We start from the raw sequence: 24,535 nt of genomic DNA on the forward strand, positions 1-24,535 counted from the left end.
GCCAGGTTGGCAGGAACGCAAGCTTCCCCATGTAACTCCTTTGGACCCATGCTCCTGGGGGAGATTATGGACATCTGCCCTGAAGGCACAAAACTGCACCTCTTGTCATTGCCATGGAGTTAAAACCAGGAGAATGGAATTAAAACCAGGGAAAAGAGTTCTCATGGATCTCCTGTCTGGCCTCACCACACCAGACACGACTCTCTGCTGGTGATGTGTAGCAGAGATGCATCCCTGGGGTGTGTGGTGGGCATCTGAGGAGCTCTTTGGAGGTTCTGTGCAGGCTGGGAGGTATCTCAGGTGTATATTCTATCTGAGAAGCTCTTTGGAGGTTCTGTGCAGGCTGGGAGGTATCTCAGGTGTATATTGTATCTGAGAAGCTCTTTGGAGGTTCTGTGCAGACATCTCAGGTGTATTTTGGGTATCTGAGGAGCTCTTTGGAGGTTGTGTGCATGTTGGGAGGTACTTCAAGTGTATTTTGGGCAGCTGAGGAGCTCTCCAGAGGTTCTGTGCAGGTATCTCAGGTGTATATTTGGCATCTGAGGAGCTCTTTGGAGGTTGTGTGCAGGTTGGGAGGTATCTCAGGTGTATATTCTATCTGAGAAGCTCTTAGGAGGTTCTGTGCAGATATCTCAGGTGTATAGTGGGTATCTGAGGAGCTCTTTGGAGGTGGTGGCATATATCAGATGTCCATTCAAATCAGCAGCTCAGAACATGGAGGTGTACATACATGTCTGTGTTAGACATTTATCAGCAATCTGAGCAGCTCTGAACGGGGTACGTGCACCAGGGTGGGTGTTCTGGATGTGGATTGAAATCTGAGGGGCTCTCTGGAGGTGACACATCTGTCAGAGCTCTGAGGAGCTCCCTGGAGATGACGTGTGCCATGCTGGATGTGTGACAGAGATGTGAGGAGCCCCAGCCAGGTGCTGTTTATCGAGGTGTCCCTGCCAGCTGTGCACTGGGGAGGAGCTGGCGAGGGCAGCTTTGCACCAAGGTGATACATCAGGGCTGGGCTGAGAGCAGCTTGGCACAGCCTGTGTGTATCAAGGGACATATATTGCACTATTTGTATATATAAAATAAGGGATTTATACTGGGGGTCTGAGGAGCTCTTTGCCAGGAGATGTATATCAAGGCAGATGCATCACACATATATTGGAGATCTCAGGTGATGGTTATAGACACAGAGGTAATATCTGGAGGTGATGTATATTGAGGGACATTCATCAGATGGATATTGAAGGTCTGAGGGGCTCACTAGAGGTGTTATATATGGAGAGATCAGGTGGTATTTTATCTCTTGTATTCCTTTTTTTTTTTTTTTTTGCAGTCAAACACAAAACACTTCTGTGTGGGTGGCTGTGCTGGTCCTTGCTCAGCCCATCTTTGTTTTTCCACTGAAACTGCTGAGATGGGCCTAGAAATCCCAGTCCCATAAAGGTCAAATTCTTGGGGCTGCAGAATCACCTCTAGCATGTGGATGGACTTTTTCCTTATTCAGTAGTGTCTGGGAGCTCCCCCATTTTGGAGGTAGTGGCTGTTCCCCAGTTCACTCTGAGCCCAAGTATGAAAATACCTTTACACTCAAGAAAATATTATAATTAACCAGGGAAATGCCAACTTCCAGCATGAACTGGGGGCACAGCCAGCATCAGTGCTGTTTCATTCCTTTTTTTCCTTTTTTCTCCTTTTCAGACCTGGATTGTAGCAGCAACCCTCAGTGTGATCCCGTGAGGAGCTTTCAGCACCCAGCAGGAGTGGAGAAGGAGGGGACAGGACGGCCTTGGCTCCATCCTCTGTGCACACACCAACGAGAGGCACGCCACAAATCTCGGTTCAACCTCTACAAATCTGATTTGTTTTTGTGTCCTTTTTTGGAGATGTTCAAACCTGATGGGGAAAACCCCTGACCTAGCTCAGACATCAGTCCTGCTTTCATCTCCAGGGGATATTCCCACCCACATTTTCCTTGATTTCTCCTGTTTTCCCCATTATCCTCCAGAAAAAAAAAACCCAAAAACATTAAGAGAGACTTGCCATCCATGGCTCCACTGCCACTGCACTTTCCTAGTGCAGAAATTTATACTTTGCTTAATATTTCACTTTCTTATTTTATAATTTCCCTCAATATTAAAATACTAAATTTTGTTTTCCCAGGTTGTGATCCCTACCCAGTTTTCGGGGCAGTGGGAGGACACTTCCAGGGCAGTGGCTCCCTGAGCACCCCCTAACAGTAAGGCTGCTTTGCTTTATGTTATTTAAGCAATTATATGTATTAATTGTGCAATTATGCATATTAATTGAGCAGAATGTGGTGAGTAATCACCTTGGTGTGGCTTTATTTGCAGGAATTTCTGCTGTTTTTTGTTGATATAATTTAAATTGTATCAACCCTTCCCTAAATGCAGTGAGTATTTCAGAGCAGAATTACACTTTTTTTTTAATTTTAAAGAAATCAGTCTGTGCAGGGAGTCTTGTTTTAAAGCTCAAGTGTAGATAACATATTGCTAAGAGCCATACAAGGCAGCCTGGAGGAAAACACAGATATATTTTTGTGAAAATATTCTGAAATATAGGTTGTTATCACTGCAAAATTTTGGCACAGTGGGCAGTAGGGTGCAAAGAAATGGTCACCAACTAAAAATAAATGAAATGCAGAGCTTAAAATAAGATGTACATGAAACCAAGGGTTTCACAGTCCTTTAGTCAACCCTGATCACTAAAATTAGGGCTTGACAGAGTGACAAATGTGCTTGATCTGTGCCAAACCAGGGCACCCGGCAGGTGACACAGAAAATAAAACCCTGCTGGCTACAACTTCCCTCCTGTAGCAGCAAAGAGAAATCTTTGGTCACTGAAAATGGGAGTGGCACCTTCAATTTGTATAAATATTCTTCATAAGTGCCTGGTTTCACCTTAAATATTTAGGTGGGGACTTCTCAGGAAAAAACCCAAACCCTTCATTTGGTCCATGGCCCAGCAGAACATCTTCTCTTTGAGTCCTTTGAGTCTTGCCTCCTCTGAAGGTCCCTTCTTAGTAAGAAGCAGCCAGCAGGGACAGGATTATTTCCTCTAGGCTGCCCTTTGATTCTTGCTGGTGACCCTGCTTCAGCCAAAACAAAAAACACACGATGAAGGAAGTGATGAAAATCTCCTTAGCCTGATTTTACCCCTTTCTGGTAAAGGCACAGGTTGGGTTCATGTTGAAATGACTTTTCTGGTGAGTGTGGGGGGGATTGGGGTCACCACAATGAGCACTTCTTGGGGGATCCTCCTTGCTTGGTGCCCTCCTTCCAACCTGTATTTCAAAGGGAGTGAAAGTGATGCCTTGGAGTGGCTGCCCAGAACAGAGGCCAGGCAGAGTCAGGAGAATAAAGTGGGAATTCATTAAAAGCCTTTAACAGATCCACCTTGGGCAGTCAGAGCCTCCCAGAGGCTGCACCCAGGCTGGACAGGCTCACGAGTTTTTCAGGCAGATTTGAGTTTGGTGCATTTACATATCAGGGGTTAATTCTCCAATTCCAGCTTCAGGCAATGAACTCCCATTCCCCCAGTTTGCTCCTCCCCAGTTTATTTTCGTTTATCATTTTCTGGGCCTGAGGCTGTTGGGTGTCCTTGGCTTCCAGGCCCAGAGGAATTGTTTTGTCTGACCAAGATGTGAAGGCAGGAGCTGACACTTCACATGGAGTTAGAGTTATGCACTAATGCAGCACAGGATTTGGAAAATATAAAGGCTAAAATCTTTAAGGCATCAGAAGTACTCTGCACCCTGCCATGTGTTTTGTGTGTGTTGGGTTGTTCTCTTTGGAGGAGCTGTGGCTGTGGAGGACACAAAGAGCAACCTGGCCTGGAAGCATCTCCAGCAAGGAGACCAAACCCAAACTGCTCAGCAAATTGTGCCAACAGGGTCCAGACACCTTCCTTGAGAGATGTGCTGGTGGTGGGTGTCCATTTAATTACCTTCTGGAACACTGGGCTGGCATCACTCTGAGTGGTTAATGATAGAAATTACCTGAAGGCTTCTGAGAAACCACTTGGTTTCCCTTGGCTTTCTGCACTGTGTTAGTCCCTGCAGTTTCCAGGCACCAAACTATTTCAGCTTTCCCCCTCCTGAAGCCCCTATGACCACAAGATTCACCTCTGAGGCCAGGCCATACCTTTTGTCATTGTGCAAAAAATATTGTGAAAAAAATTTAGCATATCTGTCTCACACCGTGAACACTTTCCAGTCCTTTTTTGATCCCAATTTCTTCATCATGTTGAGTTCAGACGAGGTTGAGATTTACTCCCATTTGGAGTAAATGGAGAAGACAGTCTAATAAGCATTACTAAAGGAGTTTGAAACCCATTGTAACTCCCTATAAATCACCATGTCATATTTCAAACTTCCCTTTCATCACTGAGGCTGGAAATATGGCCAAAAAATTGCTTTCAAATGGGCAAATGAAAAATGTTTCAATTGTGGTGATTAATCAAGGTGTTCCCATCTCAATCTTTAGTGCCTTGGCTCAGGGTTTGGATAGGGACAACTCCCTGTAGGTGCCAGGAAGCCTGACGTGCCTCAAGGAAAACAATGTTTTTGTTTTCTGGTCCGCAGAGTCATTTTTCATAGGGAATTTTACATTTTACGTAGGAAATTCAGGGGAAGGCAAGACCAGGCAAGACCAGGAGGAGCCAGAGAGCTGCAAGAGAGGGACATGAAATGAAAACTCAGGGAGTCAAGAACCCTGATTTATCTGCCTTATGGGGCTCCAGAGGGAGTTTTTCCCCTTCCCAAGGGGAAAATTTCCAAGTGTGATAGCAGGAAACAGCAGGAAATGAGGCAGATTTAGGAGAGGACTTTATTTGGTGTACTGTGGTATTGCTGTTTTCCTGATTTTTCCAGTCAGGGAAGTCTTTGCACTCACACACCTCACCTGTGTTTCTGCACTTGGGTTCACTCTGTTGTTTTTAGCAAGTCCACTAAAAGGCAGGTATATGTCCACATTTACTTCTGGAGGTTTTGGAAGATTTGCATAAAACCTGTGAGATTTGAGTTGCAAAGCAAACACCTCAGGAAGGCATTAAATTGAAACTGTATCTAAAAATATGGAAAATTGCAGTATAGATTATGGGGTGTTCATGGACTGCAGCAACATTTACAAAAACTCCTTGGTTTGTGGTGGGATCTGTGCCAGAACTGTTGGCAGGGTTGAGGTTGCAGGTGGGTCTTGCACTGGCATTGGTCTGTTTTGCACTTTGTGATATTTGCAGTGGCAGAGAAATTGGGTTTTGTTATTTAATAGCAGTGTTCCCCAAATTAGTGCCCCCTCCCCAAGTCTCCAAAACTCCATGCAGCTCACTTGCTTCCCTTCTCCTGCCCCTGTAGAAAAAAGATTGGAGGCACAAAAGGCAAAGATTGTGGGTTGGGACAAGAACAATTTACTGCAAACAGCAATGAGATAAGAAAATGAATTTGTAACAGCAGCAATACATATAACAAAAATGCACAAAAGAGAGCACAGAGCTTTACCTGACCACAGCCATGCCCCCAGAGAGCTCCCTCTGGTCAGCACCAGCATTAACCCACTGATAATGATACCCTTTCCCCTCCCCTTGACAATGGTATCAAAATAATAATAACAACAACAACAACAACAACAACAACAACAACAACAACAATAATAATAATAATAATAATAATAATAATAATGTATAAAATAATATAAGGGTCTGGTGAAGCCCCCCTCCAAGCTATTGTAAAAATTCACTCTGTCCTGTTTGAAACCAGGACATGGGTGAAGGACTGGAAGGACTGCGAGTGTCAGTTTGGAATGGAAAAACTTGGATAATGGTTTAATTTTTGCACAGCAAGACAGTTTTTGAGTGTGTTTCTTCTCAGCTACACAAGCAACAGCACTGATGTCACCTTTGGTCTTGGGACAGAAGTTTGTAGAATTCACAAATATTACAGTTTCCCATGACCTCGTTCACCTCAGACCCACACTTAAACCTCTTCTTCCAGCTCATGTTTCCAAAACTCATCACATTTTTTGCCATTACAGTTTTTGTCCTCTGAGAAGCTCTTTTTAACCTGGCAGGGCCCTGGGGATGGAGCCCTCAGGGCACCTGTCACAGCATCCCCTGCACAAAGTGTCCCCAGCTGGGTCAGTGGGGGACTCCAAGGGTGGCAGTGGCTGGGTGACAGCAGACTTGCAGCCTGGCACTGGTGGGGTCCTGCAGGGCTCCATCCTCCACCCGTGCACTTCAGCATGAATTAGATGCAGGACTGGAAGGGATATGAAGCAAGTTTGCAGAGGATACAAGACTGGGATGCTCTGTTGACTGCCTTGAAGGCAGGGAGGCCCTGCAGAGAGACTCTGAGGGCTGGGCCACCACCGTGAGGGCTGGGCCACCACCGTGAGGGCTGGGCCACCACCATGAGGGGCTGGGACATCACCGTGAGGGCTGGGCCACCACCGTGAGGGCTGGGCCACCACCATGAGGGCTGGGCCACCACCATGAGGGCTGGGCCACCACCGTGAGGGCTGGGCCACCACCATGAGGGCTGGGCCACCACCGTGAGGGGCTGGGACATCACCGTGAGGGCTGGGCCACCACCATGAGGGCTGGGACATCACCATGAGGGCTGGGCCACCACCGTGAGGGCCGGGCCACCACCGTGAGGGCTGGGACATCACCGTGAGGGCTGCGCCATCACCATGGAGCTCAGGGAAAGTGTTGGATTCTGCACCTGGGATGGGGCAGCCCTGGAGGTACAGACAGACAAAGGAATGAGATGCTGGAAAGCAGCTCTGCAGAAAGGGGCCTGGGGGTTGATGGAAGGTTGGATTTGAGTCAGGAGTGCCCTGCCAGCCAAGAGGGATATCCCTGTCCTGGGGGGATTCAGGCCCAGCACCCAGCTGGGTGAGGGAGGGGATTGTCCTTCTCTGCTCAGCCCTGGGGTAGCCTCACCTGGAGTCCCTGGGCAGTTTTGGGCACGAGAACGACTTTGGACTATGAGAGAGCATCCTAAGGAGGGCAGCAAAGATGGGGAAGGGGCTTGAGGGAAGCTCAAGGAGGAGGAGCTGAGGGCACTTGGTCTTGGAGGAGATTGGAAGACTCATCACAGTCTGCAAATTCCTTGTGAAGGGAGAGGAGGGGCAAACACTGATTGCTGCTCTGTGTGCCCAGTGCCAGCACCCAAAGGAATGGACTGAAGTTGTGTCAGGGGAGGTTCAGGTTGGATATTAAAGAAAGGTTCTTCACCCAGAGGTTTCCTGGGCACAGGAACAGGCTCCCAGGGCACTGGGCATGGCTCAAGGCTAGCAGAGCCCAAGAAGCATTTGGGCAATCCTCTCAGGTGTGTGGTGTGACTCTTGGGGATGGTCCTGGGCAGGGCCAGGAGCTGCACTCGAGGATCCTTGTGGGTCCCTTCCAGCTCAGATCATTCTGTGATTCTGTGGCCTTCTCATTGCCAGGGTGGGTTTGGGATTTGCAGGATGGAAATGTGGGTGCTCAGTGATTCTGGCTCACCTCTCTCCATGCGATGGAGAATGAAGAGCACAAGCCAAGGTTTGAAAGCATAGGGCAAGACTTTAGCCTTTGGACATTAATTACTTTCAGAGAAGATCTGTTAAAACATTCATCTGCTCCCGATTTTTCACATGGCAACCAGATTTTTTTTTTTTTTACATTTCATGCCCAGCAAGAGGAAGTTTCTACATTTTTGGGGTTCCTCAGCTACACTTCACTTCAAAGCTTTTTGATTTGCTGAAAAAAAATCACAACTCGCTCTTTTGGGAACTTTTCTTGGGCAGAGGGCTGGGTTGCACAAAATTCAAGTATTCTCAGGTTACTTTGAAGAAGCTTCTTTGATGTTTCCCTGTGCCAGTTTGTTTTGGAAGGTGCTTTAATGGTCTTCCCCTATAAAAATAACACTTTAAAATGTATGTAGGTATCTCAGCTCTCCACTTAAAAAAATGAGCAAAGTTGTTTAATGCTGCCGTTCAAGGTACATTAACCTTGTCTGCTGAAGCTCTGACTGGCTCTTGCAGGTTTTATTCTCATGTTTATGTTGCAGAGATATCCCTGGAGCCTTTCAGAGATGGGTATCTTTGGAGAGGAGGGAAATATTTAGCAGTAATTGTTGTTCTCATCAGAAATCCACTGAAGCAGTTCCATCCTTTCTATGGAGCTGAAGGTGGGAGGAGGATTGAGACATATTAATTAAATAAACACAAATAACAAATAAATACTAAACAAAAAAATTAAATGCCTAGGTGAAAATATTAAATAAATAAATACTCCTTTCCATGGACATTCCAAACCAGCATTTGGCAACAGTTTTTTTTTTGGCATTGTCCAACATGGTGTTTGCCTCTCCCTTTTATCCCAGTGGTTATGTGTTGACCAACTGCTTCTTTAGGAGAAAAACAGAAAAGGAATTTGCTCTGGTCTAGACTTTGTTCTACAGAAATATCAAGTCACTATCTGCTTTAACCCATGCTTGTAGCAGAAACACAGAGTCAATTTCTCCTTTTTTTGCCAGGCAATAACAGGATACTGGGAGGGTATGGAGGTCAGCATTTAGTAAAACCAGCATCTTGGCCAAGAGCAAAAGATGTTCCCAGTGCAAGAAAACCTCCTGGGATTGGATTGAGGAAATTTGGCTATGATATGTTCTTAAAAAAAAAAAAATTAAAATTACTTGATGGCACAGTGGTATCTTTGCACAAATGTTCCCAATCTCCCCAGATGACATTTTACATGAGCCTATTTGGAAGCAACCTTGAATGTGGAGGAATGGCCAAGAATGGGTAATGTCTTGAAAAATTGGATTCTTTTCTGATTTTGACCATTTAATAGCACTTGGTTTATTTTTAACAAGCTCAGGGTGGCATAAAGGACTTCTGTAATGACATGAAAACCTGCTATTCATCTTTCAGAGTAATTTTGGTAAAAACAGGCAAAAAAGGTGGAGATTTGTTGGCAGAAATGAGACATTCAAGAGGAGAGGGTCACTCTTAATTCACTTTATGGCCAGTCAAGAGTTGGCATCACCCCTCGAGGGCGAGCCTGTCCTGGTGGCTCTGAGTGAGATGTATCGTCCTCTGGAGGAGCCTCTCCATCCCTCCTCTGCTGTATTTCTTCGTTTTTACTTAGCTGAGTGCATATATCATAAACTTCAGCCTGCACCAGCCCTCTGTGAAGAGGGTGACATAAAAAACTGGCAGCCTGCTGCGGACAGAGCGTGACTGACACGGCAGCATTGCCAATCCCACAGCATCCCCTCTTCAAAAAATCCCCTTCAGAAAAGGCAACCTTCCCTTAATTCAGAAAAATACCTTCCATGGCTGGTAAAAAAAAAATCCCTAAGTATCTCTAATTATTTTAATGCTTCAGGTGGAGAAGAAAAGCCTGAAAAGTTGATTTTCTGATTTTTGCTGTTGAATCCTCCATGATCAGTTGGATGTGTTGCTGTGGGGCAGAAGCCTCTCAATAAGCTGGAAAAAGTGATCCTCATTTTGCCATTGGTTCAGAAACAAGAGTTGTGCTTTACAGATTGAATATTAACATTTTGCTTTGAAAACAGTGATGCAGAGTCCATAAAAGGGATTTTTATTTTTTTTTTTTCATTCAGCCCCAATTCTGACCAGCCCTACCCATTCTAATATGGGTTTATGGCTGTTTTATTAATCAAGGAGGTCATGTTCACCTGGAGGGTGACCGACAATACTTTGGTATTTTAAGTGTTGTAAGGCAACATGGAAAAAACCTCCAACTTTTCAACTTAGTCTTTAATTATTTTTACTTGAAAAAGGATGTAATATATTGCTGGTAAAAAACCCCAGCCCATAAATCTGAGAGTCTTTTAGATAGGCACAAGCTCTTTGGGAAATACATTTCCAACGTAATGGCAACATTTCAGTGATAGCTGAAATAATTTTATTTCATAAGGAAATTTAGGATACTTTGATCTCAAGTCACTGCCAAAATGTGAAGTACTGCTGCTTCCAGAAATGAAAGAGCCTTTATGGGTTTTTATTGCTCACCATTTCTTTCCTCTGTGCAAATCCCCCAGGAGCTGGCTGCAATTCCTGCGCTCCCTGATCTCCAGATCCCCAGAATTCACTCCTCACCCAGGATTTGGGCATTCCTTAGGTGGGCTGGAAGGAGTTGGCAGGGGTTTGTTTGGTGATGCTCTGCTCTTCCAGTATCTGGATGCCCACAGTCAAGAGTCAAAAATTAATTTAAGTGGGGGAAAGAAGGAAAGGAGAGGGGATTAATGTATAAAACAAAAATACAAACAATAAGAAAGGGCTAATGCACGTAATGGCAGCTTTCAACCCTTCCCTGAGCTGGCTGCTGATAAATCCATGGGGCTGACAGCTCTGCCCAGTTATCCTGAGATTCATGGCTGGGGCTTCCACGTGAAGCACCTGTCTAGCTTTTCCTGTGGCCACCAGACACTTTTCTGGATATTTACAGTGCCTGAGTGCATGTTTCCCCCCCAAGATAAATAAATGTACTGCTATTGGCAACAGCTCTCTCCCACTTTTATCCCTATTTCCACCCCCTCCACATTTAGCTGTCAATCCTATTCTCCAAACAAATCAGCACCCATAAAGCTCAATGAACAGCTTGATTTGAGCAGCTTAGATATTATTCAGCAATTAAATTGGGCTCTGGGCTGCCACCTTCTGGGAATAGACTCACCCAAAAAGCTCACACCCCCAGCAAATCACCACGTGCTGGTTGTAGGATCTCTCTTGGCAGGAACAATAGATGCCAAGCAGGGTATTTTTCCCAAAATAGCAATGTCTTTTTTTTTTAGCTTCCCACACAGATGTCCAGACTGTCACAGTGCTAAATTCTGTTTTTCCCCAGCTGAAACTGTTTCTGTTGGGGAGGTTTTTCCCTGGGTGTTGCCCCCCAAGGACACGGATATTTGTGTGCCTGCAGCTGTGAGCTGAGGTTTGACATTGGACATCAAAGGTTTTAAGCTGTGAGTTCACTCAGGAGCAGATAATTTTGCCTCCTGCTATTTTGCTGTTGGGAGGAAAAAGATGAAAAGCATCATTTTAATCCCATAAATGCAATATCCTCACTGCTAGAGGTCTGTGTCATGCAAGAACCCTGATCTACCTTCACAATGCACGGGATTTCGGGTGTGATTTCTCAGTATTCAATTCATGGGTTATCCATATTTGTGCAACGTATAAGAAAGAATAACCTCATTTATTCATGCACAATAAAGAAGAGTTGTTGATGCTCATCCCATGCACGCAGCACTTGGCTTTCCATTTGGATGTGGTGCATTTGTGAACTTAGTTCCTGGCAAAGCCTGAAACCTCGAGAAAATCAGAATATTGCACCTCTTCCCCCAGACAACCTCACAGAGAGGACTAAATTTTTCATAAACATTCCCAAATGTGCCTCAGTTTTGACTGAGCTCATCAGTGCCTCTGCTCCTGTTCTTTGCACCTTCCTGCCTGTCACCATTTCGTGGTGACAGGAGGGCTGACACTCTTTTTGGTAATATTCCCTGACAGTATCTGGGGACTTCACACAACTTTCTGCATTTCCTCAGGGGGTGGTGCCATGGCTCTTCTCCAGATGAGAAGCCAGGAGGAAAGCCAGTGCATCACACCAGGGAGATCCTTGGGGAGATGTTATCTCTTGCAGAAAGGAGGCATTGCAAGAAGAAAGGAGGTCCCAGGAAGATTTTCTGGGTGACTTTGTGAGTTGGCCCAAAACAGAGCTCTGAGCCCCAGAGACAACAAGAGTTTTTTAAGAATTCAGGCAAGATTATTGGCTTTTCTTTCTAAAGCAACCACACAGCTGCAGTGAAATAGTGGGAGAGGAGGTGTTTTAGGGCCAAGAATTGCTTTTGGGTCACATCTACCACCAGGTTTGTTGGGGACTTTTCCCAGCCAAGTGCTTCACTACGAATTTGTCCCTTCCTGGTGCCCTCTTTTTTCTCCATCTCCTTTGGACCTAAAGATAAAAAAAAAAAATATATATTTTGTTTTCCTCCCAGATAACTGCATTTTAGAGAAAGCAGCAGCTTCCAGAGAGGTTGGAGGTGGTGTGAGGACCAGTTTATAGGGTGTGCAAAATCCAGGTTTGCCCCCTGGCTCAAATCAAACAAGAGTTTCCACATTTCTGTGCATTCAGTCATCATGGGGTCAGTACCTCAACATAGGAGACAGCTGGGTTGGAGTGCACAGCATAGGAATATGTTAAATAAAATAACAAATAAATAAAATATGTTGGTGAATCTCCACACTGGATTCTCAATGTCCCTTCTGAACTGAGCATGAGGATGTGACTCTGTGGTGACCAAAGGCAAAGAGACACATCATTTTGGGATGGTATAGTGTATAACTTAAAAAATTGCAAGTTTTGCCTTTATGATTTGTCTTTCTGCTTCCAGAAGAGAGGACTAGCTGGAAAGGGAATGGAAATCCCCATTTAGGCAGTGTGGTTAGGCAGGAAGGGTGGAAAGAAAATGCCCTGGTGTGCCAGGGTTCACAGGGGAGAAGCTATCATGAGTTTCACTGATGGCACCATCCTCTCCAAGAGCTCTCCAGTGAAGATCTCCCTGCAGTGACCTGCTTCTCTTCCCCCCAGTGCATTCCTTATCCAAAATCACAAATCTCAGAAAATCATCAAATCACAATAAGGCTCATCAAACCATCTTGAGTTTCTTCCAGAGACTGTGGCAGAGGGCAGTGTGAGCAATGTCACCTCTCCTTTCTGCCTTTTATTTTTCCTTCCCTTCTGTGGGATTTTTCTGGTGGGGGGGTCCCTGGTGATGCAGCAGCTCTGTTCTCCTGCCCGCAGGTTCTCGATGTGACTCCCAAGCAGGATGCACCATGTCTCCCCTGCACCAGCTCTGACCATGATGGCCACCCAGACAGTGCCTCCTCCTCCCTACCAAGACACCCCACAGGTGAGTGTCCTCCAGACCCCCCCAGCTCCTGCATTAATTGCCTTGATTTCCCAAATAATGGCCATTACAAAATATTTCACCCCAGAGCATTCATCTCAGAGACTGGCGGAATTAAAACCCCTTCTGTCAGTCTGCAAGATGGAAAGATTTTGGGTTAAACTGTGAGTTTTTCCCCATTTTCCTTATGTCTTAAGCTGTGCCAAGGGAAATTTAGGTTGGATGTTAGAAAAAAGTTTTTTTACTGAAAGAGTGATCAGGTACTGGAATTATCTGCCCAGGGAGGTGGTGCAGTCACCATCCCTGGGTGTGTTTAGCAAAGCCTGGATGTGGCACTGGGTGCCAGGGTTGAGTTGAGGTGTTGGGGCTGGGTTGGACTCGATGATCTTGAAGGTTCCTTCCAACCCAGTAATTCTGTGATTCTGTGAATTCTGTGATTTTGGGTCTTTGGGCATTCTTGGAAAGCCAACACAGTGGCATGATTGCAACCAGCAGGTTAATTAGCTGGGAAGATGAAACATTTAACTAAACCAGGACGGGTTTAGTCATAGGAATGGCCTTTGATTTATTTCAATGGCATTTTTTAATAACCTGTGGCAGGGGAGAAAAAAACAATTCATCTCCAATGGTGCTCTAAGCAGTCAAATAATGTTTTCAAGCATCATTATGGAGTCAAGTTATTATAAGAAGAGGAGTTTGTCCAAGAGAAACTCTTCTGGAGCACCCCAGTGGGCTGGACTTGGGAGTTGAGGATGAATTTCAGAGATGGTCATGCACCTTGAAGCCCATCCTGAGATTTTTTAGGGGTAAATTTATGTCACATTTCTGTTTTTCCAGCTACAATGACTGAACAGGGGTGATCTGTATCTGAACGTGCACTGAGCCAGCTCCACGTTCAAAGCAGCTTTTTTTTTGTGTTTGTGTGGAAGATTTCAAGATTTTCCTCATTTGCTGCATTTATCATCTGCAAAAGCAGAAAAATCTCCCCTCCCAACAAAAAACCCAAAAAACAAAAAACCTCAAGCCCCCAAGCCCGTCCTCTGCAAGCTAAAATAAATAAATTGACTTTTCCACCCCCCCTTGGAGCCACCCGTGTCTCCTTTCTCCTCATTTCCTGTGGTGGGAAAAGGTCACTTCTCACAAACGACACCTCAGTGGGGTTTTATGGCTCCTCAACTTCTGTGTCATCATTTGCTCGCTTCGCTGCTCTGCCTTGAGTAGGGCTTTTTTTTTTTTTTTTATCCCAAATTTTCTTTCACTTTCTCGCTTACACAGCGGGGGAGCCACGGCACCGTTTGAGTCCTAATGGGCAATTTAAGGGACTTTTAAAATAGCGACATTTCCGTGGCATCCTTTGGAGACGTCCCCTCTCCCTTCTCCCTCCCTGTCCCTTATCTGCCCCCTCTTTGAATACATGGAATTTTGGGGACCCTCAGGAGCATTGCTGACCAAATCCTTCCTTTTTTACCTTATCAAGGCGGTTGCTCAAGCGTTTAGTGGGTTTGGAGGAAAAGCTGCAGCCAAGAATTGATTTTTTTATTTTTTTGATTCGTCTGCGACTGCTGTGAACTTTTCACCTGAAAATTTGGGATTTCTAGGGATTAGAAAAGCAAATTACACAAATTTCTTCCCTCCAGAAGTGGGGAAGAAATGGGGAGGACTGGATAAATGGAAAAATTATTGATGATCAGAGCTACCATGGGCTCCTCCTCATCAAGGGAAGCACTTTGGGGAGAAGAATGCTAAAAAAAGGGATTTGGGGAGCTTTGCAGTCGTGTTTTGCAGCAGAGGCTGTGCAAGCTGTCACCCTCACTGTCAGAAAGAGGCAAAAACGAAGCAGAAATGATGGGAAAAGCTGCCTTTTGGAAGGAAAAATGCTTCATTAATCCCTGGAATCTGTTCAAGGGGTAGAACATGGAGCATCTTTTACACCAAGCGTGGTCTCACGCCTTGAGTTCTCTACCTGTTGAAAATCAAAATCTGCATTAAAATAAATTTTCTGTAATGAATGAAGACCAAAAGCTGAGGAAGAATCTTCAGCCATTTCTTTGGTAAAAAGAGGTATTTTTTTTAAATGGGTATTTTTAGCATCAAAAGTGCTGAAAGCAGCTTTGTCCTACCAAAAAAATGCGTCTTAGGTGGTCACAAGAGGGACAAAAAAGGGAGGAAGGGGGATTAATTTATTTATTAATTCATTCATTTATTCTAAAAATATATTTAAGAAAAAGTGTTATTAAAAATTGGGTTAATTTTTCATCAATTTCAGCACAGAAAATAATAAAAACCATCCTCCTCCCAAGTGGTTACGATAGGGACAAAAATGACCAATAAAAAAAAAAATAAATAACTTAGCCTAGAAATATATTTTGAAAAAAATGTAAAAATCAGATGAAGAAGTTGATTTTTCAAAATTTTCAACACAGAAAGTGATAGAAGTATCTCTCCTCCTCCCCATAAAAAGTGCTTTTTTTGGTGATTATAACAGGGAAAAAACCAAAATATCCTGAACACATTTCTATTTTCTTATTTACAAATATATTTTCTAGGAAGTCACAGGTTAATAATTGGGTGGGGATTGGGATTTTTCAGTAGGAGCCACAAAACCCCCCCAGTTCCTGGTGTCCTCAGCAGATTTTTGGGCTCAAAACTGCTGCTTTCAACATCCCACTCAGGAGAAGATGATTTAGGGGATTTCCTCTCTGGACTTGAATGTCTTTGTCCAGTCTTCAAATAAAATCTAAAAATGGGGAATTATTTAATTTAAACCAGTGGGAAGCCCCCCAGAGCTCAGGAGCAGCCACCAACACCAGGAGAGAATTTCCTTCCAAAAGAGGAAAAAACCCCAGAAATATCATCCCTGAACCCCAGAAATTTATCATTCCAAACCCAAAAATATCATCCCCGAACCCCAGAAATTTATCATTCCAAACCCAAAAATGTCATCCCTGAACCCCAGAAATTTATCATTCCAAACCCAAAAATGTCATCCCTGAACCCCAGAAATTTATCATTCCAAACCCAAAAATGTCATCCCTGAACCCCAGAAATTTATCATTCCAAACCCAAAAATGTCATCCCTGAACCCCAGAAATTTGTAATTCCCAAACCCAGAAATATCACCCACAGCTCAGGCAGCATTGAGCAAACAGCATCTCAAAAATATTTGCTTTGCCCAGTACTGTTACAAAAATTCAGGGATTTTTAAAGTTTTTTTACTGTTTCTTTACTATTTTTTAAAAAATTTTGTTGTTACTTTATTTTTTAAAAAGTCTTGTTTTTTACATCTTTATAGCCCTTTGTAATTTCTTTGCATGTTCTATATTTAAAACTTATTTTTAAGGATATTTTGAGCATAATTTAGATTTTTTTCCCAACACTTTAACATCTCATTATATTTTCTACATTTTAAAGTGTTTTGGATTTTTACATAATTGCAAATGTATTTTTTTACATTTTTCTGTATTTTAAATAAATTTTTAACATATTTGTAAAACATTTTTTGATTTTCACATCTTTGAACATTTTAACATTGTAAAACTTTACTTTTCCAATATATTTGTAAACACATTTTGAACATATTTGAAACATACTTTAACAAATTTTTAACAGTTTGCATAATTATTATTATGATTTTTTTCTTCACTTTTTTGGGCTGCTTTTCAACCACAACTTTTTGTGCATTTTATTTTCCTTTTTAAATTACCTTTTTCCCCCCTCCTGCAACTATTTTTGGCCATTTTCCATGGGAAAAAGAAACCAAACCAAGCCCCACCTGCGTTTTTTATCAAAATTTACAACTTTTACACCCAAATATTTCCTCCTATTTCCCGTTTCCCCACTATCAGGAACCTGCTGCCTTTTCCCTCCCCACCTGCTCCCCCAAATGCCATTTTTGGCTCCATTTTTTTCCCTCCTCCCTGTTCAGCTGCAAATCCCCCCCACCTCAGCATCCTCTCCCCTCTTTTTCCATAGACTTGGAATTATTTTGACTTATTTTTTGTTCTTTTCTTTAGTCCAAGGTGAGGTAATGGCTTCGGAGCAGCCCCAAAGGAGGCTTTTTTTTTTTGGGTAATAGCTCAATTAGTTGCAGACTTGGCTGGAAATATTCAACTTGGCAGGATGCAAAAAGGGCTTTGGAATCCTGGTAAATAAGTGTGATGAAGGATGGGGAAAAAAAGGGAAAATGTTGGGGGGAAAAGCCATTTTTCCATGCATAAATGTAATTTTCCACAGAGATAATAGGGAGAAAAAAGGGGGAAAAGGGAAAAAGGATGAAGAGATATTCAGTGATGGGGCTGGATTATCCCAAAATCTGCTGCATTTTGGTTTTAAATGGAAAATGGGGGGGGAAAAAAAGAAAAATCCCAACTGCTGGGATCAGGAGGGGAAGTGAAGCCCAAATTTCACTCATTTCTTCAGCACCAGGGAGGGGAAGAGGGACAGAAATTGAACCTGTTGGGAGAGTTGGAAATTAAATAGAGCCGAGTGAATTTGCAGGTGCTGGAGCCCAACTTTGGAGTTATGAACAATAAAGGAGATTGAAAAGGGAAAAAAAAAAGTGGGAAAAAAAAGCCACAGCAAAAGGTCAGGCAGGAGATATTAAAGGCAAACATTTTAAAAGCAAAAGGTGTCATGATTTTGGTCCAGCTTGGGTTTATAAAGTTTTACATATTTTTGTATAATTATACATATATATACATTTACACTAATTAATGACAACATTTATGTATATGAACATTTTTATATATTAGCAATCACAAATCAATTTAAAGGCGTATTAGACAAATAAATAAAAAATACATATAAGTCCATTTCTGTATAAATACAGAAATAAATATATAAATGTATCAGACAAATAAATAATATATATTATTTATATCAAAACACAGACAGGAAGAAATAAACTTATTAGACAAATAAATAAATTATATTTATAGTGTTTAGCAAGAACCAGAGTTTCCTTTTGCTCTGTACCTCGAGGGAGGACTGAACATTTACAGGTAAAAGTAGGCAAATACTACATTTTTCACAAATTTCAGCACCAACCACTTTGCAACAGTTTTCCACTGGGATTTTAGGATGAAACCTCTGGATTTGGGTGCTGCTGGTGCCTTTGAGCCTCAGTTGTTTCAAATTCTCCCTGAAGTTTTTTTTGTAATGGAATCTTGTGACTATAAAGCAAAGACTGTGTTGGACCTGTCTGAAGTCTGACAATGAGTAATTCAGATTTTTTTTTAAGTTTTAAGTGAGAACTGCCCTTAAAGAGGTGTTGCCCTGTTCCAGAGGGTGGCACTTTTGGGGTGATGCTGGAAGGATGCTCAGGGATTCACAGGAGCACATCTCCCATCTTAAAGACTCATTTTTGCCTAAAATCATTGCAATTAAAAAAAATAAAATAAAAAATAAAAATAATAATTTAATAAGGTAATAATTAAATTTAATAAAATTAAAAATAAGCCCCATGTTTGTTGTCAGGGTGATTTATTGCACAGCACATTCCCATGATGGCAGCATCAGGGCTAAAGTTGGGTGATTTGGGCATGGGCACCAAAAACATTGGAATTTTTTTGGCTCTCTTCTCACAGCTCCGAGGTGACTCATTCCTGGGCTTGGTGGGCTGGAAGAGGCTCACCTAATTTTGGGCTAAAATTGAAAATGACTCTGTCTAGACAGTAATACCTGCTTTGAAAGCTCTTGGCAAACCACGGCGTTGCAGCTGATTTAATCTGGGACTTCTGTGAAACGTCCCTGCCTACATTACCCCACACAACAAAGATGGTGGCAGCTTTTTCCTGTATTTCCCCCAGTGAAAAGTGGGGGGAAATGTGGCAAAAACCTAAACCTTCTCTTTCCAGGCAAAGGTGGAATACCTGGGTATGTTTATGTGCATCCCGAACTCCCCAAACTCCGCGCAGAACGCCGCGAATCCCGTCGGGAACGCACAACAAACCTCGTTTTCATTTTATTTCATTTTATTTCATTTTATTTCATTTTATTTCATTTTATTTCATTTTATTTCACATCCTTTTCCCCCTCTCTCCTTTATTCCCAGATGACAGCCACAGCCCAGCAGCCCACCAAAGCCCAGCCCGTACACCTCACCACGCCGGCGGCGGCTGCCAACGCGCCGGTACCGGCCGCGGGCGGCGACCCCCAGGCGCAGCTGGAGGCCGACAAGAGGGCTGTCTACAGGTGAGGCAAGATAATTGCGTTCATTAGTGCCTTTTAATTAATGGCTTCGTTGTTGTAATGCATCGGTTGTTGCATTGTTATGGGTTATTGCGTCCGCTCGGCGATGCATTAATTAATGCAGCGGTTGGCGGGTCGGTTGGTCGATGCATTCGTTATTATTATGCATTATTAATTTGCTGTTCTTCTAATGCATTAATTAACACACGGGAAGGGGGGAACTAGCAATTAGGTCCATTTTAGCAATAATAAGCTTTGATTGTAACGCGCGGTGATGGAGCTCCTTCGTGGACTTTGTTCTGCAGCGTGTCTGCCTCTTCAAAATATTTTTAAAAACCCCCAAATTTAGCTTTTGGGGGCAAAGCCATGTGATCTGGGGCTGAACAAGGAGTCAAGTCACACGTTAACCTGAAATGTGCAGTTCCTGCATCTCTACAGGATGTGGGCAGTGATGGGCAAGGGATGGGTGGCTCCTCCAGTCCATTTTTTGTCAATTTGGGCATAATAATATTTTATATCTTAATAGATGCAGTAATGTTATTGTATAACTACTATAAATAATGTTTTAATTATGTAAATAGTATAATTATATAAGTAATATGTAATTATAGAAGTGATATGTGATAATTTACAATATTAGAACATAGAGCAACGATGTAAGAGTAACAATATTCTAATGTAATTAGGATTGAAGTTTAGGATTAATCTATCAATGACCAGGGCAGTGGGGGCTTGTGAACCAAAAAATTGCAGGTTAGACTTGAAGGAAATACAATATTTGTCCTCCAGATATTCACATATTACAAGGCTGAAAGGTCTGAAAAGATGGATGAAAGTATGGAATAAACTCACTCTTTCCCAGGAAAAATCCAAGGATTATTCACTGCAGGTCTCCCAGTGATGGAAATCATTTCCTCAAAGCAAAAGAAGCCATTTGAGGACAAAAATACCTTCTTTTTGCCTTTCCTTGTGGAGTTCTGCAACATTTGTGGGATAAAGGAAGAAAACAAACCCCACCCTTGGAATTTTCACAGCCTTTATTGGAAGGTCAAAGACATGGAAAAAACACCTTGGGGGAGGTATTCCCCCTGGAAAAGTGGGGGGAAATTGTTGTCCAGTTCCATGTGTGCACTTATTGCCCAAACCTGTCTGCTTATTTTTGGGTACTAGCCAAAACAATCCCACAAGTATATTTTTATATAAAACAAATATATCCTCCTATATATTTATGCAGTACATTAAATATATATACATAAAATTACCCTTTTTTTGCTGAATATCTCCTCTCCAGTGGTTCAAATGGATGGCCTATATGTCATTAGGTATCAAATGCACACAAGGATTTTTCTTAGCCCTAATAGGTCCATTCCCTCCACCCAAAACAATGGATTTTTGTTAATTTTCAATAATTGCACCAAGGCAGAAGGCATTGGCTGTAAGCATCGGTGGATCAAGCTGGAGGGAAATTGCTGGGAAAATGTGATGGGAAATATAAAAACCCATGGACAAGTCACCCCGCCGGGTTTTATGCCCTAGCAGGAGGTTTATCACCCGTTAAAAAATAGAAAAAAGGGAAAAAAATAAATCCTTCCCCACCCTTTTTGGTGTGGGAGCAGCTTGGCAGGGACTGGTCCAGCAGTGCCACTTCTCAGCTGCAATTTTCTCCCAGCTAAAGTGTTTTCTTGACTTTATGCAACAGCGGGGCTGGGACTTCCCAATGGATTTTGGACCAGAAAAGATGATGCTCCTGAAGGGAAATGATGCTTAAACCACCCGAGCACCACAAATTGGATTTTTCCAAGTGGGAAATGCCTGGGTTTCTTTGCATTAAGTTTGGTGGGGGGTGCTTTTTTGTGGTTTTTTTTCCTTGTTTGGTCTTTTTTTGTTTTGGGTTGTTTGAGGTTTTTTTAGGGGAAAAGGAGTGAAAAAAAAAAATACAATTCCTGTTGTGACGTGCCCGCTGTGCTGCTGGCTCGGCTGAAGGTGGGAAATTAGGCCATTAGAGGAATTCATTCCTCTTTATTAGCCCGTGTCGAATCCTTTTTATTAGTGGCTGCAAACGACCTCTCTCCTGCAGGAAAATGTCAGGGCTGGTTCAGCCCTTTCGTTTGGAGGATTCCCTGGCAGAAAAAAAAAAACCAACCCAACTAAACAAACCATTTTTTTTTTTTGCAAAACCATAATCAGCAAAAGCAGATTTTTCTACCCAAAACTCTCCTTTGTGCCATAGGGGTGGTTTTCCACCTCTGTAACACCCACAGTGGGGAAAATCCTCCTGATTCCCGTGAGCATCCTGGATATCCATCTATTCCCACACTGCAAATTTCATGGCAAAAAGGGGCTCCAGCTCTTAATTTTTATGCCACAACCTCCACCTGCCATGGTGTGGCCATGGAAAGGCTGGAAATGGAGAAAACAGTGGTTTGGGTTATTTTTTCTCATGCAAAAATGAAAAAAAATTAAATTTTGCACTAACTCAGCATAAAGTTCATGGCAACCCTCAAATTCCAGCACTCCTCGAGATTGCTCTCAGAGGATGCCCTTGATGTTCCTTTAACCCATCCCTGGGGGTCTGGCCACGTGATTTCTCCTTGTATTTGTTTGTTTGTTGTTTTTTTTCTAAATACAGATATTGTAAATTTTGATATTTTTTGTTTGTTTAATGTTGTTTTGTTTGGTGTTTATTTTATTGTTTTGTTTCATTTAATTTTATTTTTATTTATTGATGGATTTGTTCAGATTGGATTCCACTCTGTTTTTTTATTTTTATTTTATCTTAGGTTTTAAATTTTTTATTCCACTTTATTTTTGGCTGAAAAGCAAACCATTCTCCCCTCAGCCATGTTCCTTCCTCCTCCTCCTCCCTGCCAGCCCCAAAACCTTCCTGGGGTCCTAGGGCAGCACTTCCCCCATTATCAATACTGAGGAGCACGGGGTGATGCTGGCCTTAATCCTCCCTTGGCCAAAGCAACCCCTCAAAGAAAAGGGGCTCAAATTGCTCAGGGGCTGCAAGCCCCTGCTCCCCTGCCCAAACCCCCATCCTCGGGGTAATTCCATACCTCCACTCCTAATTGTTGGAGCAGCTCTGGAAATGGCACCTGCTGCGGTGCCACCAGTTCATAAGTCCCAATAATTCAACCTTCCACCTGGAATTTGCCTTTCATATCCCTTGGCTGAGCTCCAGCGGGGCTACTGGAATTATGAAATGATTTCCCCCCCTTGCCACTCTCTGCTCCAGCCTCGGTGAATCTTGCATTAAACCAGGATCAGGACAGATTAAACTATAATATGCTGTGGTATTAGCGGCTGCAAATGAAGACTTAGCCAAGGGCTTTAACCCCTTCGCCTGACTCCGACTCAAAAAGGCTGTCAGGAAGTGATTTGTAATCATCTTTTGGGCCATCTTTTGGAGATAAAATGGTGGAGCCAATCCCATTGTGCTTGGATAACTGGAGTGCTGTGGGAGACCATTCCTGCAGGAGCATTTTACATTTCTGCCTGGAAAGACTCCATAAAACATTTTTGGTTTGAATTTGCACAGCTGGAGAGGCTCATTGAGGCTTGCCCTAAGCCATGGTCTTCACCCCCGTATTGTCCATGTGCTTTGGTGCTGTTTGTGTATTTGCATTTTATATTGCCTCAACTTGGCATCATCATTGGAGAGATTTGGATGTCAAGAAGAACTATAGATCTTTGTTTTCAAGATCATCTCATGGTAAGAAAGAAGTGGGATTTGACCCATCTTTGTGGACTTGTCAGAGGTGCAAAGAGACCTCTTGGTGGCAGAGCAGCCCATAACAAGGTTGGTCCATAGGGTGCTGCAGGCAGAAGTCCCCATCCATCATCTCCAACCAACAGAGACATTTTGAGGTGAAATATTACCATCAACAAGCAGGTACTGATGCCCATCCTTGAAAGGAAAAGCCACTTGGACAGCAGATGGCTCCAGGACATCTTGACTATGTCCAGGACTTAGCCTTTTTGCCTATTTAGGAAATGCTGACTTTGGTGCAATGATGGAAAACACCAAGACATTGGAACAAGTCATTGCCTGACAGAGGAGATAGTGAATTTTACCATTTTTAAGCTTTTCTCTTTTTTTTGTTGTTGCTGAATGACATCTAGAGGGACCACTTCCAGTGTGACTTGGGAGTGAGGTTTGCACCACCAGGTTCTTACAGACTGGGAGGGAATGGATGGATGGATGGATGGATGGATGGATGATGGATGGATGGATGGATGGATGGATGGATGGATGGATGGATGGATGGATGGATGATGGATAAATGGATGGATGGATGGATGGATGGATGGATGGATGGATGGATGGATGGATGATGGATGGATGGATGGATGGATGGATGGATGGATGGATGGATAAATGGATGGATGGATGGATGGATGGATGGATGGATGGATGGATGGATGGATAAAGATGGACATGGAACCCAAACCAGTGGTCATTATGGGTGCTCTCCTGTGTCCTCTGCAGGCACCCGCTGTTCCCTCTGCTGACGCTGCTCTTTGAGAAGTGTGAGCAGGCGACGCAGGGCTCTGAGTGCATCACCTCGGCCAGCTTCGATGTCGACATCGAGAACTTTGTCCACCAGCAGGAGCAGGAACACAAGCCCTTCTTCAGTGACGACCCCGAGCTGGACAACCTGGTATAGGCAGCTGGGGCTTGGCAGATGATTTCTGGGGGGTGTTGAGAAGGTAGGGGGTGAGGAACAAATGAAGATTGACCACCATGTCTCTGGGCTCTGTAGTGCTGGTCATCTTGGCAATGTTTTCCACAGACCTTTTGAGACCTTCTCCAGGACCTTCTCTGTGACATTTTCCAGAAGGTCCCCTGTAAGAACAACCCCCCTGCCCCCTTTTGGCTCGTTGTCCCACACAACCTCCATGGGGTCAACGAGGTTCCTGAATACAGCTGAGGTTGCTGGCTGGTTTGTGCCCCAAAACTTGCAGTCTCTGTAGGAATTACTGCTCCTCAGTGCAACGTGCAGTAGTGTCAGCATTCTCATCTGGCACCATCCGGTTTGAAGTGTCATGGCCAGTTCATGTCCTAGAAGCAGGGCAGAACAACTACTTTATGGAAAAAGTTATGGAAAAGGTCCTGGATCACAACAGTTTGGAACAATAGGACAGGTTCTGGTGGATTCCCTGCCACATCAACTCAAATTTCCTACTGGATCTATTGCTGCTGGATGGTGCCTCAGAAGACTCTGCTTTGGATTTCTCTTGTGTGGACCTCAGGAAATATCTCCAAATCCCATTAATTTGTCCAGAAAGCATCAAAATGTGGTCTCCATGGCAGACATCTCGGTAGACAAGTTCGTAGCACTGTTCTGATGTTCCACAAGGAGATTTTCAAGGTCTGAAGAGGGAATTCTGGAGAACTCTGATGAT

At 43.4% G+C, this 24,535-nt stretch overlaps 1 protein-coding gene across 7 annotated transcripts in view; it reads left to right on the forward strand.

Annotated features, from left to right (window-relative positions):
- PKNOX2 (PBX/knotted 1 homeobox 2) overlaps positions 1 to 24,535 on the forward strand; it is a 91,356-nt gene that overhangs the window by 50,163 nt on the left and 16,658 nt on the right. For all 7 annotated transcript variants that reach the window (XM_064398034.1, XM_064398035.1, XM_064398037.1 and 4 more), the window contains 5 exons: positions 1,699 to 1,820; positions 2,161 to 2,236; positions 12,832 to 12,940; positions 18,990 to 19,129; positions 23,619 to 23,790. In XM_064398034.1, the coding sequence (XP_064254104.1) occupies positions 12,857 to 12,940; positions 18,990 to 19,129; positions 23,619 to 23,790 (396 nt within the window). In that variant the 5' untranslated portion in view covers positions 1,699 to 1,820; positions 2,161 to 2,236; positions 12,832 to 12,856. The remainder of the gene's footprint in view (positions 1 to 1,698; positions 1,821 to 2,160; positions 2,237 to 12,831; positions 12,941 to 18,989; positions 19,130 to 23,618; positions 23,791 to 24,535) is intronic.

Source organism: Passer domesticus, chromosome 23 (genome assembly GCF_036417665.1).
Source record: "Passer domesticus isolate bPasDom1 chromosome 23, bPasDom1.hap1, whole genome shotgun sequence".
Taxonomy (NCBI): domain Eukaryota; kingdom Metazoa; phylum Chordata; class Aves; order Passeriformes; family Passeridae; genus Passer; species Passer domesticus.